This window comes from Parambassis ranga, chromosome 14, assembly GCF_900634625.1.
Source record: "Parambassis ranga chromosome 14, fParRan2.1, whole genome shotgun sequence".
Classification (NCBI taxonomy): Eukaryota; Metazoa; Chordata; class Actinopteri; family Ambassidae; genus Parambassis; species Parambassis ranga.
Window position 1 is genome coordinate 14,415,293 of NC_041034.1, and position 19,915 is coordinate 14,435,207.

General features: G+C 40.0%; 1 protein-coding gene across 1 annotated transcript in view; it reads left to right on the forward strand.

The window, feature by feature from the left end:
• The first annotated feature begins 10,712 nt into the window (after positions 1-10,712).
• LOC114446030 (seizure protein 6 homolog) overlaps positions 10,713-19,915 on the forward strand; it is a 70,475-nt gene continuing 61,272 nt past the window's right edge. The window contains exon 1 of the mRNA XM_028421422.1: positions 10,713-10,818. Coding sequence (XP_028277223.1) covers positions 10,734-10,818 — 85 coding nt within the window. The 5' untranslated portion in view covers positions 10,713-10,733. The remainder of the gene's footprint in view (positions 10,819-19,915) is intronic.

The following is a 19,915-nucleotide window of genomic DNA, read 5'->3' on the forward strand; positions in this document are numbered from 1 at the left end:
CAAATCATTCTGTGTAAAGAGTGAGTTTTTACAGCAATAAAAGCAATAGTAAAATGTATTTTATACATTGATGTTCTAGAGGGTGGGGGGCACTTCAAATTAGTGACAGAGTTGGTGTGTGACTTTAAATGTGATCAATAGTATTTTAAGTTTCACATTCATTTCATCTTTCCATGTATTACATACTGACAATCTGCTTTATTTATCTGTACTCAAGCTAATCTCTTGCTAGACACTGATACCCAGTGCTGGTGTTTTAAGCATTGTAGCTAGCTCTGTTACATATATTAGTAGAACTAAACTAGGACTCAGAACAGTATGACTTTAATGATCTGATCTGTGGTTACAAATGCAAACTGGGCATGTGAAACAATGATGACTACAGTAAACATCCAAGAAACCAGAGAGCAGGTAAAGAGAAATACATACTTAATGTGTATAAATCCCCCCTGGTGCTGTAAGGTCAGCAGTACATATCTCCAGCTCTTCCAGCAGAAGTGAGTCCAGAGAACAGAGCCAACAGAGTCAACCTGAAGGCCTCAGCCGAGCACCATCAGTTAGATCCTCTGCAAGCACAACACAGAATGGAACAGTAGCCTTTTCTTTCATGGAGTTTTCTTCAAGTTTCTTTCTTCAGATTAACAGAGACCTGCTGTTCTTTAACAACACAGAAACTCATGCCCAATCACACTCTGGAGCTTCTTATAAAAATCATTCTTTTGCTGGAGTAGCTGGACTTATGATGATTTGGCTCAAGGGCACATGGACACGAAGAATTCAAGCCCAGATCAGTGTGTGAGTGTGTGTGTCTCCCATTAATATTGCAAAAGCTGTCATCATAATCCTTTTACAAGTGATATGTGTAATGTCACATATCCAGCAATGAGACACACAGACCTCCACAGAAAACCAACAAGGCAGAACTAAAAATAAATCAATTGCTGGAAATGTCATGCCTCCGGGTCATAGTGGTGGTAGCATAGACTATGCTATCTGTCAGAATATTGTTACTATGTGTTTTTTTTCAATGTAAAATGTTTATAACTATGCTAGCTACAAGAGGGTCCAGATCATGTCTCTGTTGACTGTTTCATTGAGCCTAACACAAGTATAGGCCATTAAGAACCCACACAGCACTCACACAGTGAAGGGACATTAAATGAAATAGTGAAGCATGGAACAAATGAAAGCAGCTGGCAATGCCAAGCACACAACCCCACCATTCAGAATGAGATATTTTCTGCTGAGATGTCACAGAGATACATTTTTCAAGAAGCCCAGACTGTGAAGTAACCAGAGTCACCGATGATAAATCTGAAAATATTACCAGATATGGCTGTGGAGCTGTTGCTTTTGAGAAGGTTTTTATACAGTCTTGATTCTGTGTACACATCACACACAGCGGGGGCTAAACAAAGGTGAGAGGTAGGTATGATCTGGAAATACTTCAGGTACAGTGGAGATGATGTGGCCGGCGTGAATGTAAAATTGAACACTTGAGACTTGAGCAAAAGATAAAGGTGTAAATAAGGATTGGAATTATTTGATGCTGGGCTTTGAAAAGAGGTATTTTTAGCAACAATACAACTCTAGTGTCCTTTTGTGGAACAGTGTGAGTCACAGAAACACAACAACAAATAAAGAAGCCTTTTCCATTGTGATGGAGTGAACAGTTTGAAGACACTGAAAAAAAACTATTCAGTGCAGTCATTCAAACATCACACAAAACACCACGTCATAAACAATCTTCACAGTATAAGGGACCTTTGATAACTTTAACAGTGCTTTGGTCATCAAATGAGCTAGACTGCTATAATATATGGTCATTCTTTAAAGAAAAATGTAAAAAGTACATAAAATGTTTCACTTTTTTTAATCAGAAAACCATCTATGCTTCTTGACATTGTTATTTCACTTCACTCCATCAGTTGTCATCGTACCATTCTGCTGGGTGAAGAGTCCAACCTGAAGTGGACTTTCAAGCAGTTACTGTAGATGTAGATCATTACTTCATGTCCAAATGGTTCCTCAGAAGAATGTGTGTGCATATTTTTTGCAAATATTCTTCTGCTAATTAATTTGAAAATATAAATGATGATGTATTTGCATTAATATCATCATCAGGCTACAGTAGTCAGTATTCTTCATTAAAAATTGAAGTGGAAAGTGGTTTTGGTATTTGCTTATCATTTTCACACACACACACATCTCACTGGCTACAGAGTCTACATATAGTACATTTTCATACGTTTACCTCTAAACTCAACAGTCATCAAAGTGCCAATTCAACCTGCCAAAATGTTCTAAAAGTGAGAAAAAAAGTGAGAAATGTTTCCAACACTGAAAATTTAGTTTTAATGGTGAGCAAAGCGTCTGTGATGTCACCCATATGATAAGCCATTTTGAGTCCCTGTTGGAGAGTTCATGACCAGACCGTGAAACATGTTGGCAGTGTTGCAGTACGCTTAAACTTCCGGAGCAGGCAAAGGGGGCGGGGTTGTTCTGTGAGATGGCATCCACCTATTACTTAGTCACACCCATAACTATGCATACTTTTAAGTCTAAATATAATACACTGTAGCCCATAAAGTTGGAATAAAATATATATATTTTTTTACCTTTTCTCATGACATGATTGTGAAAACATGATGTATTTTGGATAGATAATGTGTATATCTTTATTGATCAATCTCTTCCAAACATTTCCTCCAGTCATCACTGACTGAGACCAACTCAGTTTTTGTACCAGGCTGTAAACATGTTTACTTCTATGTCTATGGGGATTGACTCACTTTTAGAGCCACTCCCTAGAGGCTGCGGGATGAACTGCAGTTTTCACATTTTGCTTCCTTTCTCAGCCACAGAGGTTACTACTTTTTTACAGCTATTATATACTCATGCGACAATTTCCAAGTGTACATTTTTGAACCTCACTTCCCACTGATACAAGCTTTAAGTGATGTCATCGGTCAATTCAATATTAGTTCAGCCTACTTTGTCTGGCTGAGAGATGAGAGATGAAACCTCTGTCACCACAGACACCTAGGCAGTCATCTATTTATGTGAAAATCTTTAAGATTAACTCTAATGCTAACCTTGGGTAGTCTGAGACTTTTACCATTACATTAACTGTTCCATTGTGTCACAGCCAGCTTTCAGTAAAAATGTAAAACATGTGGTTACATTGATGAAAACACAAAAGGTAACTAATGTCGCTGCACAGCACACCAGTATTGATAAGCGGAGTGTAAAACTTAGCCTTCTACTTATTGGCAGGGTTCAGTCAGATTGTCACATCAATGAGAAATGTGTCAGAGTGAGCGACTGCAAGGAAGCGAACAGCAGAGCAAGAAGCACATTAAGGCTGGAACAAAAGAAATCAAATAGCCTTTTCAGCCTTTTCATTAAAATGACTTTTTTCTGTACAATATACTTTTTTAATTGTATAACCTGAAATGTGTTTTAATACAATAACGACATTCAAATGAAATTTAATGGTGACTAGAAAGGAGCAGGGCGAAAAGAAAAAGAAATACTCAAATTCGCCCACTGCCTCCCATTAGAGTGATTGCTAATACCTTTTGAAGAGAATAACATAACTTCTCAGTCATCGCGGTTGTCAGTTTGAGTCTGAGAGCTGCACAGTGATTGCCGGCTGGAGGCAGACAGCGCCTTTATGGCTGAGAGTGGAAAAAAGGCAGCAAATTGAGGAAAGTGAGGTGAACGGTGGGCAAAGATGAAAGCCGGAGCTAAAGTGGCAAGACTTGCATTTCTGCGATTCAGGGCCTGCACGCTTTAACAGGATGCCGTGGTGGACATATATATATGTGTGTGGAGCGAAAGTGTGTGTGTGCAGGTAGAGCCATTGTAATGTGCAGTCACCCGCCTTCAACTGCACTTAACTTCTCATTAGGGGTTCAGGTGACATAAGGCAACAACCTGTGACCAACTAGGCATGCTATATGGCCGATACTAACAGGGGGAGGAGGAGGAGGAGGAGGATGGAGGTGGAGTTGTTTGTGTGACTTGTTGTCACTTGTCAGGTAGCGCGGCCACTAGCCTTGAGATACTTGGCTGTTGTCTGAGAGTGCTTTATCATCTTGATAAATGCAGCCTTGGAGCAGTGCACTATCAGCATGCTCTGAGGCATGAGACACACTCTGACTAATGAAAAGAGAAGGTCAAGGAGAGGGAGGGGTGTACAGAATGCGGGGAAGAGGAGAGGAACAGAGATGTGGAAAGAAAAGTACGGGACAGCATGTCACGCTCGTCATGGAAGGTCTGTGTGAAAGATGGAATGCTAATTTTCAAGCATGGAATGAAAGCTAGTGTGTGATGCTGAAGCATCTGATGTAGTGGCTGTGTATGTGTGTGTGTGTGCCTCATAAATGAATGGTTTAGTAAGACCAGTTAGACTTTCTATATCTCAACAGAATATCATCATCAGAGTTTCTCCTTGCAGCAGTAATTTCTTGCCTCACCTTTTCAAAACACTCACTGCACCATGTGCCACTATGCTTCTAATTACATCTGACAAGAGGGGTTACATTAATTTTCTTGTACCTGTATTACAGAAGACACATTCCTTCTATCTTGAATGTTATTACAGCAGGTGTGGAGAATTTCTAGTGCTAGTGTTAATTTTGGAGTCATCAAAGTGACAGCGCTGAGCTTGGGAATCCTTTCAGGCTCATTACCATAGTCTGCTGAATCTATTGGCAGGGCCTCGCATGACTGGGCAGCCTAGCCGTCAGATAGAAGCAATGATCTGGGAGAGGTATAGGGAGGGTAGGGGGTAACAGATGCTGTTCAGTCTTATGGGGTCACATCCCCTCCACTATTACCACTGTTGGGACAAAGTAGTGAGCGCAGCAGCATTCACGCTCCTCAGGTTTGTTGTGGAATCAGGCTCAAAGAAATGTTTTCTCCTACAGATCATCTCCCTCTTGTACCCGACATCTTGCGAATCCATGCAGCAGTATGTAAAAATCTGAAGCTGAAGAGGTCAAAGGTCAGGTAGAGCCTGATGTACCCACTTCTCCCTTTCTCCTGCACAACAGAAAAACAAAACAAAAAACAGAAAGGTTTGAAAAAAAACTGTCTAGTCCACAGATGACTTGCTCAGAGGGAGCTCTTTTCCAATACGTGGTAATGAGGACTGTGCAATTAACTGGGCTCTGAAAGGAGGAAGTGCACAACAAAGGGGTAGGAGGGGTGTGTGCGCATGTGCTTGGGGGGGGGGGGGGGGGGGGGGGGGGGTACTTATTCTATACAGGCTTGTTGAGAAAAAAACGTGATGTTTATGTGGAAGTTGGGGCATTGCACCAGCAACAAGCAGACAATATGAAAACAGGGACAATAATAACTTCAAGGTAAAACATGATCTAGGTTTAGATTCCCACCAGATGAACGGGTCATTACCTTTTTTTTCATTGGTGGTATTGTCAGAGTTGGAGAATCACCAATAGACATTACATTCTGATAGTGCTGCACAATAATAATCCAAATTACATTTTTTACTTGGATTTTTTTTTAAATCTGACAGACAAGAGATATACTTTAACAGAATGTTAGGGTAATATTATTTTTCTTACTTTTGAAATAGAACATTAAACATTCTGAGCATGTACGATCTAGATATATCTCAAAAGTGTGTGCTTGGTATTAGCAGCTGCTGTAGCTCTCTCTTGGGCAGCATGACCACACCATGGGCAGTACAGCTGCTGTTGTAAGATGCAATCATGCATAGTGTTGCATTTATGCTCTGCACTATTTCAGGAATTTTTAAAAGAAGTTTTGTGAAATGTGTTTTTCTCTGCATTGCTGGTGAGAACAAGTGATGGGACAGTGGGAGGTTGTTGCTGGGCTGCCATGTGAGTGAGCCGGTCATAGCGTGTAGTGAATTTGTGATGGCCTAAATGAAACTAGTACAATTATAGAAGATGTAGGCATTTAAAAAAATACCTGTAACAACTGAGTAGCTTAATTGTAGGCTTAGTCACAATATAAATAAATTAGTATACTGTTGTATACTAATTACTAATATACTAAGTGTTAATCAATAGATTACACAAATTACTTGTAATAAATGTCCAAGGACTATACATGTATATTTTAAATTGTCCTATTTTCAGCTTTTTTAGATCAGCCTGTTAACCACCAAATAATAACCATGTACAATAACTAATGTAATGGATATTCAGTGTCTCGTGGGTTTAAGTGCACCATTGTCTGAAGGCCACACTCATTCTTCTCACCTTACAATGTAAGGTTGATGATGAGTTATATGCTGTTTTTCATACAGTATATTAACCTCTTATTTATTTGTCTTTAAGAATTTAATGTAACACTTTGTAATGTATTCTTCAGTCAAACATTGTAATACTCTGATAAGCTGCGTATGAGGCTCTGAGCACAACACATTTTCCTCACTGGGCATCATCATCATCATCTTCATCATCACTTACCAATGTTTACTATTAAATGTGTAAAAGCTGCAAAGAAACTTTTTTAATTCTGAGGCGTCGGTTCCAGTGGCACTAAGAAGTGAGAACAGATTACACTCTTTAAAGTCTCAGCTCCTGTCTGTTTACACAGCCAGGAAAAAAATGTACATGTTGTGATAAATGGGTGTCATAAAAAAAAAAATCAAATTTTACATACAGACAACTCTTTAGCGATGTTAATAAATGATTATAGAGTGTATTTTTAAGATCTGCATTCTGAGTAGGATTAAAAATACAAATTGCTTTCTTTTATTTATTCAGTCCGTTGTTTCTGCTGTTAAACTAAAGGTACCATATCTATTAAGATTTTTCTATAATAAAAAACATGATTTGCCGAAAAAAAAACAACACAACAACACATTCCATTCATGAAAATCAATATTATTAGAGAATCATGTCCCTGAAAATCATTAGCAGATAAAATACCAGCAGCTGTTCTGTCTTCTCTTAAAGTTTAAACAGTTTGTGACTTTTTGAAAAACCTCCTCATAGTGGATGAATTTCGGTTGGTCAGCTGGAAACAACAAACGCAGCGTCAGATAAAAAAATATGCTATTGCCAACCATGCTGATTCAGGAATATGTTATTTTTTACTACAAAGTCTGACATTATCCCCAAACCTTTCTCATTTCCTGCAGCTGAAGTCTGATTGGAGCGGCTTAATGCAGGACAAATAGCAGCAAATAATAACGATAGCGATAATAACGAACGACAAACAGATTTCAGCACTGTGCTGTAATTGCGATTGTTGGCTGAAAGAGGTCACGGTTCTGAACTGTGAATGTAATGCATAATGATTAGCCCTGTATGCATTTGTGAGTCATGTTACTGTGATATTGTTGCTGCCTGTGACTGTAAAATGGGCTGTAATTTGGAGGTTGTAATGCTGCGTGGGTAGACACTCATTGATAGCATTTGGCACACAGCCTTGCTTGGATAAAGCACTTAGCTGAGCCAGTCAATCTAAATATCACAGACAGTGCTCTGAGTCAACAGGAGTGGGTTTGTTAGCGGAACACGCTGTGTAATAATCAGTCAGTCCTTAGATATCTAATGAACAGTCATCATAAAATGTTTTTACATAATCCTGCCATCTAAGATTACCTTAATGCTTGCCGCCGATGTGTGCCTCATTACCTTGGGACATCGGTCATTTCATTTCAAGGGTCTGATTTTCATTAACTGCTCTGCCCCCCTACCCATTAGCAGAATGAAGGCTCGGCTGCAACCATCTGGCTGCCAACCAGACCTCAGGGCTGCTTTATGGCTCCATTGAGCTTCACTAAAGGGAAAGTTGCACTATTAGAGTCTTTTCGGCGTCAGGCAAGAGGGAGTGATGCAAGGAAAGTGTCCCATGCTTGGGGGATGTTAGGGGTGGAGAGAAGAGAGATAAATTTAGAAGACAAAAAAAAGAGATGTTGGTGCAGCGATAGAGGAGACAGTGAGGCAAAGTCAAATAGAACCTGAAAGAAAAGTCAACAAAAGGAAAAAAAGGACAGTACAAAGTGTGCCTGTGTGATCACAATGAGATTTTAGAAATGAGTCCCAAACATGTGACGGAGAAGTGTTCCGACTGATGATAACACATCCTGTTTGTAGCACTAGGTGTACACTTTAATGCTTGTACTGGACACATTTTATTTTTAGACAGAGTGGCTTTGTTTTGAAATAGCATCTGCTTACACATACAGTTTCAGTGTCTCCAATAAAGACTGACTCAGGCCTTTATTCCTGTGTCCCATCTCTGTAATTGCTTTTATTTTGATTCCGTTTTGCTACGTGTGGTTCAGCCTGTAAATTCATGTCAGCCTGCTGTGTCTTCTTCTGTTCAGGTGACAGGATGGAACAGAAAAAAACATTGTTTTTGTTGCTTATTTTTCTCCCACTGCAGAATATTGTTAATGCATGTTGAAGTTAACAGAGTGTGGGCGCATACCAATTATTTTACAGGCTAAATTAAACCTCTTTGGCTAATATGACCTAGATATCTAAGGGGGTGTAATGATAAGCAAAGCAGATACTATCTGTTAATACTATGTGAACACATACACATGTATGTGCGAACACAAGGATGCGATTTCTGATGAATGATGATGGCACACTTTACTTTCATTAAATGCTAGGACAAGAACAGTGATGTCATACTTTATTGATCTTGTTCAGTCTCAACACGGACGTCAAAGGTCATTGCCCAGCCACATATAACAGCAACTCTTATTGTTTGGATTTCAGTTGACACATGAGACCAGGTATTCCTCAAAGACTCCTCCGTAATTGTTTATTATAGCACATCCTAGCTTTGGCTCGCCCCCTTAGTAATCAATTTATGAACCTGCACTTTATTCATTAAAAAGGAAAAGTCTCTTGCAAGCACTGTGCAGACATACATCACTGACAAATAGTTACAGCCCTTAGACATAAACTGAACTTGAAAAAGGGACGAAAAAAAAACATGACCCAAGTGACTCGGAGCATGTCACGGTTATTTCCAGCACCTGAGGAACATCTCACCTCAGGGCTTGTCATGCACAGCGGAGTTTAAGCTTTACTGGGAATTGGACTGAAAAAAAAAATCCACTCAGCTGCAGTCCTGACTCCTGTGGGCACAAAAAGTAGTCAGAAAGTGTATGCTAAAATTAGGGTCAGAAATGAAAAGCAATGCAATTTAACGGTGGTGAGGATGATGGCTGGTTAACAGACTTGTTCATGTGGAATACCTGACCAGCAAGTTGAAGACAAGAATGGGCTCTTCACACAGTTGATCATAATTTCATCTACCACATATATATTTTTATGGCAATGTCGTACATGTAGAGGGTTGTGTCACACTACACTGCACTTTATCACAGGTGATAAATTCCCAATGTGTATGAAAAGGAGGGGTTGGTCCTCTTTAGCCAATAGAGGGCTGCATGTTCAAAAAATAGAAAACCAAAATAGTACCCAACATGCACATGCAAAATGTATGAGTGGTAAACAGTTCTGTTCTGTCCAGAAGTATCTCCATGTTTTGGCAGCTTTTTTTGTACCTGTATTTTTCACATCCTTACCTTGTTTTTGCTTTCTCCTGATTTATAAAAATCAACTCTTTTCTTACAGTTCCTGTGAAAGTTGTTTTGCTTTCGTGGCTCAATGTACAGCTTAGTGTGGCCTTAGATGAAATGTCACACACTTACTTTACTTTGCCAAGACAGCTCCTGAAAGGTGACACCAAAACATCTTTATTATCCTATGGTGACTGGCTACTTTTAAACACCATAAGCCTCCTCCATGTCAGTAGATCTCAACCACAATACTGAAAGCACTCCTCAAATAAATCCAGCTGGTCCTACTATTTGACCTCTACTGCACAGACTCTGCCCTCAGTCTTGGGCACAATGGGAGGAAGTGGAGGTGCCCATTTTTCTACAAAATTATATGACACTAAATGGTTCCATCTGATTTCTAAAATAGACAGACTTTCTGCACAATTCCACCCAAAAATATGCAATATTTGTCAGATTCATCCTGGGTATATATGAATATGTTCACTTGTTAGAATCTGTGCATGCAACCTTTTTGGTTTGTATACGCACATTTCTCTCCATTGCTGTGTAAAAAAAAGGCACAAATAAGATACATACAAATCATGTGTAATCATGCAGGATTTCAATAGTAAATAAAAAAAATAAAAGAGCATAGAGCATTGGGTGCTTATGGTAAACAACAGAAAAGTAAACTATGTGTACCTATTGTCAGTTGCATGCATTGTGTTTATTTATAGAAATAAATTGTGTTTATTTATAGAAATAAACACAAAGCATGTTTATAAGAAAATGTACCCGACTAAACTCATATGAGCCTCAGAGAAAGGCAGAGAGATCAGCACTGTAACTCCAACTAACTTTGAGGAGGCTGTTCCATCAGCAGACGCTAGGAGCTGTCCGCGGTGCTGAAGCCTCGGCTGCCTTTTCTCTCCATGTGCCGACAGCTCACTCACACGCCAGGAATCCGCTTACTGAGCGTCCAAATTAAAAAGCGACCTCGGCATTTTCACTTGATTATTCTCGTCTGTCCTCACCGTGGAAGTCCAAGACCAACCCGTGCGCTTCTCTTTGTTTTACGCGCGTCTCAAGCATCGCTTTGCTTGTTTTTTTTTTCTCCTCCTCACCACTGGAAGTATTCTTGTTTTAACACAAGGACGTGCTCTGTAGCCGTGCGCGAAGAGCGACCTCGACTTTAGAAGACATGTGTATGAGACAAGACTGCCAGTTGAAGACCGTCTTCGCGGTTTTGGTTCTTGCTGCCGCCGTGGCCAAAATACACGGGCAAGGTAAGAACTTGGCTCTGGTACGCACTTTGTGGAGATGTGCACTTTCGTCTGTCAGACGGAGGGTTACGTCTCAGTGCTGGGCAGTGACATGAGGTTCACAATTGTAGATCTACAAGTGTGAATGGGGCTTGTGTTTGTATTTTATAAGGAGACACAAGTTAAACTGACTTTTGGACGCATTTTTTTTTACACTCAACATAATTTTGAAAAACACAAATACAGGCCATAATGGTTTGTGGCTTAATATTTGTAAGCAAATGATGAGAAGTTTTAGATTTTATTAATATATGTTTGACAATCAGTTACATAACAGTGTACACAACTGTGAATCAGAACTTCACAGAGCTGCACGCACAAAACATCTGAGGTAAAGAGAACTTAACAAACTGAACGCAACGCTGTTATGAACCATCTTCCAGCGGGATATTTATTTGTTTATTTATTTACCGGAAAAAAAACACCCGGAGCAAACAGTCAGGAAGTGACTTGTTTGGACACCGAGGTCCGTGTGACAGACGGTGTTCGGTAATAAGACTCTAATCCTCGGGAATTGCTGAAGATTATTGACCAAGCTGTTTGACACAGTTGAGTGCCTGTGGGAAGCGGCTACGGATTTATGCACAGTGGCCTTGTCCTAATTATTTCTCCAGTGTGTGTGTGTGTGTGTGTGTGTGTGTGTGTGCCCTGTCTTTATCACTATATGTTTTCTAATAGAAAGTTGTGTGTTTCAGCAGGTTGTAGGGGCTGATGTTTATATATCTTATACATCTCCCAGTTAGTTTGAAATTTGGATGTGGAAAAGGTGGATTGCTACTTCACTCAAAAAAAGTTCTCCATCAATATGTCAAATTGATGCAGTAATTCGAACGCTCTCTTTCCTCCTCTTTTGATGATGCCTTTTATGAAATGTTGAAAATGAGCACATTTATGAGGGCAGAAAGTGATTACTAAACAATGTAATAACTGTGAAAATGAATTCATACTGTCTGGGCTGGTTCACTCATTACATTCTAGCCCATTGAAATACTGAGAAGCAATTCTGCACCGGCGCCTGAAACAATATTTTACACTATCAACAAAACACCAACTGATTGAATTTCTAGGGGAGGAAAGCTGCTGCTTCATTACAGTAACCTATAGAATTTCAGGACCTTTAATATAAGCAAAGTGCAAACATCCTGAACACACACAGAAGACGTCTTCCGTTGTTTAAATGTTAATTAACTGTTTGAGTGCAGTATAGTGTATAGCTGCAACTATTGTGCAAATCCCAAGAACGCACCTGCCCTGTTCACTCACTCACTCGCTTTAAAACTCCAGGGAGAGTAAAAAATGCACGCTGCATTATTTTTAGAGCAAAATAAAATTTAACAGCCTCCATTAGTGAAATCTCTGCTGTTGCTTAGACAGCAAATATTCACAAGCTCTCTCCAAGGTGGGACATTTTCATTTTTATTTTTCCGAAACTTTGACAGCCTGTCATTGTCAGAAAGGTTGGAGTGTTTACTCATTCACAGAAATGACTGAGGTGGTGGTTTTAAAAGAGGTCTTAGTCTCTCATTTGTGGCATTATCAGTTGCTGTTGTAGTGAAGTTGCTTCTGTCTGCTACCTAGCAGGGGGATAAAAAACAGCCATCCATCTAATTCACTGTCAGATTTTGGGAACTGTGCCTGTGGATGGAGCGCAGTCACCACGCTATGGTGCAGAGAGAAACATCTTTTTCTAATTCATAATATGAGTAATACATGACAGTTGAGGCTGATAAATCAACAGCTCATGCATTAACACTTATCATTTGCATACTTTTATTCAATTTGCATTGCTTCTATTAAAAGACAACCAATGTTGTTTTGGATTTATTCCTATTAAACACTAATGGTTGTATATACATTATGTGTGTGTGTGTGTAGGATATCCTTTTAATATGTAGAAAACAATCACAGGCATGAAAGCATTTCTCAATAAGAGGCTTAGATTTATTGAAAAACATATAAAGGATCATTGAAATTCTGATCTGTTTACCTTCAGACTTTATGTGAATAAAATGGCTCCAATTTGGTACATGTCACATCGTTACCAAACAAATGCATTTATTAATATTTAACATATTTAAAATATGACATGAACTGGTGAGGTATATGTGGAACAATGCTCACTACAAACACTCTAAAAAGGTCCAGTGAATTAACGTTTATTTAAAAGATTTTATATACGTATTAAAAGTGCTCCACTGAATGATTTGTAGAGACTGAACTCACAGAGTGTATGCATTGTACTGACACCTGTTACCGCTACAGCGCAATAAAGCTGCTCTCATTTAGTGCATGCTCATTCAGCTCAGCAGTCATTCTCCTTGTTTGTCTCACTAAAGTTGCAGGTTACAGAACTTTCTTTCGGCATTTCATGAATTGGTTTGTTGTTCCTATTCAGAAATGTGCAGATTTGCCAGGATCATGGGGGATAAGATAAGTTTTACTCAGCTTGTTGGTTAAAGTGCTGCTTTGAAGACTGTGCTAGAAATATCCTGTAATTCCAAGAGAAAGCAACAGAAATCATTCAACACCTGTTTGTTGGATTGCCAGTTATTAACTCCATCAAGAGCTATTCAGCATCTGTGTGCTGTCATAATTAGTTTAACTTTCCCAAGGCCTGTCAATGGTAAATGAGAGTCATTATGCCAGAATGCCCCTCTTCAAGGCTTGGCGCCTGCCTGCCTGCCTCAGCCCCTCTCTGTGCCTGTCTCGGTCTCTTTCACTGCCTCCTAGGTGGAGCTCACAGCTTGGCTGAATGCGACTCATTTTCAACTCTTCATGTGCAAATGCCTCTCTCTCGCTCCCCGAGAATGTTCTATGCATCCTAATTTGACTCATTGCCTCATATATTTTCTTCCTCAAAACTGGGGAGCTTTATTTGTCAAGTAAAAAAAAAAAGAGAGAGAGAGAGAGAGGTCTATTTTTGCAAGGATCTTTTTTCGATTTTATCACTGTTTTGCTTGGAATGCTTCTCTAACAGCTGGTTTTACTCTATAGATGAAGTCCTGGTGTGCTTGCTGAATCAGCTTAATCTCCTAATTTTAAAATTGAGATGTGAAGAATAAAGGCATTTTCTTCCCTTTTTTCACTGCATACTAAATGCTTCATTAAACAATAAGACATTTAGGTAGTTAAAGTTATATCATCTAAATGGAAAGTTTGTATAACTGCAGCATTACATGCATTTCCCCCTTTGGAATCCTTAATAAAATGACATTAAAACTGCTATCACTATGGTTACATGGTTTTCAAGCAATTTGAAAAAAGCAAAGAAAATATAGCTATACATTTAAGAAATGTAATTTATGCAACATGCAGTGTATTTCAGGTGGATTTGACCCTGATCTCAACATGCATTTACACAGCTTAGAGAGAAGATACTTGTTTTCTTGTTTTGTTTGTTTAATCGGTTTGACAGTTTGGATAGACCTGAAATGGGTTCCTGCGTTTAGATAATTATGTGAGAGGTTTCTCCAGCAGCCTGTGTTTTTGTCTCAACACAATCATCTCTTCAGAGATTTAAAGTAACAGCTTTACAATGAAATTGTCAACATGAAGCCTCGGCGCAGGAGAGAAATTTCCACTGGAGAGAGAAGGAGACGCTCCCCTCTCATAAAACCAGGGGGCCACAGTTTCCTGCAGGGGAGGGCGTAAGGCTCAGAAACTGTGCCTGGCTAACTTAGGAGCGTGGTGTGGGGGCAACCACTTTTAATTTCTATCAAGTAAAGAGAACGCCCTGTAGCAAAACTCTAAATGAAGAGATGTCTTCCACTTTGTCAAGACACTACATCGCAGGCTTACTTTGTACCTGTTTTGCCTTTGGCCTTGTGCCTTATCGATCCCACCAGTCGTCTACTGGAAAAAAAAAGTGAGCAGCCGTAGCCTCCCCCAGGCTGAGCCTCCTTTCCGCACCTTCTTACGCTGTCCCCGGCTGGTTCCACACCCCCCTAATCAGGACTGGCGTATTTTGCGGCTGCAGTGTGGATGGCTCTCTGAAACGATTAGGCTCGGGGACAGCTCTAGCTCTCTTCTCCTCCTCTCCACGCCAGATCCCATCTAGAAAGCATTTCATCTGTGGCAGTGGAAAGGCTTATGCAGGGTCGGAGAGTGCTGTGTGGAAATCAGCAGGTAATAGGCTGTGTAATGTGTTTGGGGGAGTAGTTTTAGTATTCACCGTTAGTTCTGACCTCTGGCAGGCTGAGCCACCCCCACAGTAATTTCCTCTGAAAAGATGTAATTGAATTCATCAGGATGAGTAAACATATTATAAGTAGCAGCGAAAGATAACAATGTTGTGGATAGATCAAGGAACAGGATAGGAGCTCTGCAAGTAATTGAAAATAGTCAAAGACAAACGCAGGAGAAGAAAGTGCATGTGCAGGACACTGAGGGAAATTATTGCATTTATAGTTTGTCGGGCTTTTCAGTGGGCTTCCATGTCTGTTTTCATTTTATTTCCACCTCTACCGCCTATCACAAAACTATTTTTGCAGTGGAAATAACATCCCTGAGTTTGTCACTATGGCAAAAAGTATCACAGGCATATGTCCTTTTACAGACACTTAGCAGAGGCTGCGGTGATGTGACCGTCAGCCTCGTTCTCTGTGGTGATATATATTGAAGGCATGTCCCAGAGGACCTTGTGTATAATTTAGAGGTTCTTCCATCGACCGCCATCTTCAAGATATCGAACATTGTCAGACGCAAGCAACTGCAGGGTGGTCAGGCAATTGTCTGTCAGTTATAAGGCAGTCGCCTGCTCCTCTCACAGTGATGGAGAGCCGGCTCACTGTGGCCGTTCTCATCTGTCAGAGCAGACTTTAAATAAGAATAGTCGCCCTTAAGGATGGATTACTTAGCAGGGAACATCAGCAGCTCTGTCACACCACGTCATTGATTGCAGGGCTGTACAGTACAGCTTTTAATGGTAAAAGCTACACTGTGCATTTTGTGTGAAAAAGATGGTGAGTTTTAGTAGCTAATACGGGTGGAGAAAAAGCTTTGTAAACCAAACAATAGATTTAAACAATTCACAAAATAATAAATATAGAATTTTGTACATTTTTCCAGACACAATATAATCTGTTATTTGCCAGCTGGGGCCACAGGAGTCTTTTTAGCAGAAACTATTGGATGGATTATTCTGGTACAATTCTGCATGGTGCTCAGAGGATGAACCATATGATCTTCTTCAGTCATATCACCAGTCAAGTTGAAAATAGAATTGTGACAGATATATCAGTTGTGAGACATATTGCAAAAATTTAACTTTAACCATATTTAGGATTCCTTTAATACTTTTTAGACCTGTAATAACAATATATCAATTTTACAGCCATTGGCTTCAGCTTGAACTAACTGGCAAACATTCACAGTTTTCTCACTGCTTTTTCATTTTTATTAATCTCTTTCTCATAAATAATCTTCAAAAAATGCCAACCTGTGTGTAAAAAAGCCTTTTTATATTAAGTGTAATATCGATAAATGAATGAATTTGTTACAATATTTTATCTTTAGATCACAGAAGAAAAAAACATGCTGTGTATTGTCTTTAAACAGGTTTGCTGTTTGTAATGTTCATTGACTTCTCATGTAATCAGGAGGTCAGCTCTTAAATATAGCAACAGCTTAAGCAAGCAGTATATGTTAAGTTAAAGATGTGTACTAAATTTAAACCAATCTTAAAATAGAGGTTGATCCTTCAGAGACACATGTAGAGAACTGTAGAAATAGTCTGCTGTAATCACAGTACTACAGAGAGTACTACATTAACCCCCTCTCATGAGAAAAGATGATAGAACAGAATGGGTCTACATGTTGTATATGTGCATTTCTGGATGCACATGCAACAGTCTGACCCACTTAAGGCCAAGTTATTACATTCCTCTTCATACATGATTTAGTACTAATGATGTAAGCGTATGTAGGATCAGGCCTGGAGGATGAAATCACTCGGCTGCTTAGCAGATTCCAAACTCCATCTTGCTGACACCAGGCAGGAAAGTGAATTAAAATATTTGATATGACAGAAACTTTTACTGTAAACACAGTAAGAGGAACAAGACAAACAATTAAAGGCAGTCAGTGGGTAACAATAGGCACCTAACAGTCAATGCACCCATCCATCCATCCATCCATCCTCTGAACCCGCTTTGTCCTGTAGCACAGAGTCACTGGGGGCTGTCCCAGGTATCTATGGGAAAGAGGCGGGGTACAACCCTGGACAGGTCAGTCAGTTAGTCAGAATGTGAAGTTTAGCTGGTTAGACAGGCTAACAAAGGATGCTGAGGTCATGAGACAAAGTGAGGGCATCTGGTGGACAGGTGAGGTATAATGTTGTGTTTCATGTTCCATTAGCAATGTTACTAATATCAACTGCAAGGAAAAAAGCCTTGGGGGAAAAAAATATTCTGTGAAGGATCATCTGGGGGCATTTTTTTTTTTTTCACACACGTCTTGAGTTCTCTCCATTTCTGCCTCTGTATTTTGCATGAAATGTTCTGCTGCATCCTGTGTTTTTCATCAGGACAAAAGGAGCAAAACCGAATATGCAATGCATGGAGACAGGTGGCGAAGTAATGACCGGGTCAGACTCTCCACTGCACAGTGTCTGTCTGTTATTATTTCTGCATGTGATTCCTGCAGGTGATTCTTTTTTCCCCTCTAACACGTTTTTCCTGTTTTTCTGTTTTGTATCTCCTTCTATACACTGAATTCAGTAGAAGACTAAATAACATGTACCAGCGCAAAGGTTGAATATTTTTCACAGGGAGCGGTCTTCAGTGATCACAGCTGTGAGGGTTGTATCCTGTGTTTTTTCACTGTGAGCATCGTGCCTCGCCTTGACTGAGGTAGCAGGTTATAAACAATTTGATGAGGAGGGTGCAAATCTGAGAGCACAGTGAGAGAACGGAGGGGGAAAAGTCAAAGCAGTGGTGGATCTTCTCCATTTTATTAGGCAGAAAACATTAGATATGCTGCATGGTCAATGTTTTTGTGTAGAGTGCCAGAAAAGCGGGTAGGTAAATAACCCTAAACTTGAACATATTAATATGTATCAATGCTTTCATGTCATGTTTTCAAACAGACAAGTGCCATGTTATTTCATGCCTAGGTGTACACACTAAGCGGGGCAGTTGGTAAATAGCCTGTCAATGTCAGTGACCAGTCCTGCTTGAAGGTGACATGTTTGTGTTTGAGTGAACTTATTGTGGACCCCTGTCATAGCAGTTTGATTCGGTGGGTAAACAAATCTAGAGGGTCTAGAAGGTTTTAGCAAAGCTAAAAGAAAAAAAAAATCTCATCACAAAAGCGCACCACTTGGCTCCAGCGCAATTACCTTCTGTAAATGAAGCTCAGTCTGTCCTGTGAGTCGCTCGCCCTGTGTGCAGCCGGTTTGCACATACACTGTGTCAACAAAGCAGCACGGCTCTGCTTGGAAGGTGTGAGGCTGTTTACCTTTGTTGCTGTGTGGATTGATGAGGTGGCTGAGGCAGAGGCAGGGGCATGATGTGAATAGTACGAGTATTACTGTGGAAAGAGGTGTTTCCCCTCTGAGGCGGCTAACTGAGTTTGACAAAGCTGTTTCTGCTGAGAGGCTGTGGGGATGCTCTCTGGCCCTGCTCCAGGAGCTCCAACTCTGCATGTGAATGCACATTTGAGGTAGTGATGAAAGGTAATGCAGAGACGAGGGGTGGGGTGGGGGGATAGCTCCTAATAACATGATTTGTGTTGTGTAAGTCAGTGCATCACAGTGTATTTAAAATGTTTTAGTAACATGAAGAGAATACAAGCATGCTTTATCAGATCAGACCATGTCTGTGACAGTTTCTCTATAATTGTATGTAAGCCAAGATTTTGGGAACGGCAACTGGAGTAAACTGGGTTTGTGTTGATGGTTATGTTTAAGCTGGATGGCCACACTTTAAAATATGGTGTGATGTCATCTGATCGCGGACACATATAGCCTGCATATGGAGCTTAAAGAGATGATTGGTGGACTCTGACCCTGCAGCAGAGTTTCACCTCAGAGTCCAGGGTTCCTGTCCCTTCCGACACCCCCTTTGACACATCTGCAGTGTTTCATGAACACAATACTTGCTTTCACTTTCACTTACAGTTGGGATTATACAATAAAAACTGTTAAAAATGGATCATGCTTTAATGTTATAAATGCATGTCTTTTAACCCAAACACATTTTACCAGTAAAAACCTCCATTTCTGTTACTGCCATTTCGAGTCACCACGGTAACTAGTAACTACATGACACGAATGTTTTGTGAGACTAGTTACCGTGGTGACTCGAAATGGCAGTGACAGGCAGTGACATGATGAGTTCAGCCAAGAAAATGGCGGAGAAGTTTGTTGTAGATGGGAGTTTGACTTGCATTATTAGCTTTGTAAAAGAATCACACTAAACAACTTCAAACCTTTCAAACTATCGGTTTCCTTCCCATTTGCTGACATGTAACTATCAAAATTTTACATAAACCTATACCAAAGTGCCATATGGGAACTGTTGTCTATCAGCACATATTCTTGTTTATGCATGAGAGTATTTTTTCTGCTATAGATTTTCTCCAAATATGTCTTTCTCTTGTTGGATTATTGATTTTTTTCTGCTTCTGGTGTTTTGGGATTGCCTATTTGGATGGCGTAAAGCCATCCCCGTGGCTTTTATAGGAGACAAACCACTATGTGATTTTTTACACAGCTCTGACTGCCAAGGAAATTGGATTAAACTTCTGCTGTGATTTTGGATCCATTTTATTCGGCAGCCTTCCCTTTTATTGTCTGTATGTGAACTCTCTGTGTCACTATCCCTTGGCGTTCTTTTCGTGCCACCAGCACCACCCCCGTGTTCTAACCTTTGAAACTCTCACAAAGTTAAGACTCGTCCGTATTCACTGCACTCAGCTGTAAATCAAAGCCGAGATAAGAGAAAGGTTTCAAGCCAGCTGGATTTGTCTCCTTATAAGCCAATGGGATTTGTGAGTGCACATTTCATTTCACAGCACAATCCAGTCTGTCCAAACTGATTATGAAGGCAAATATGCAGACAAA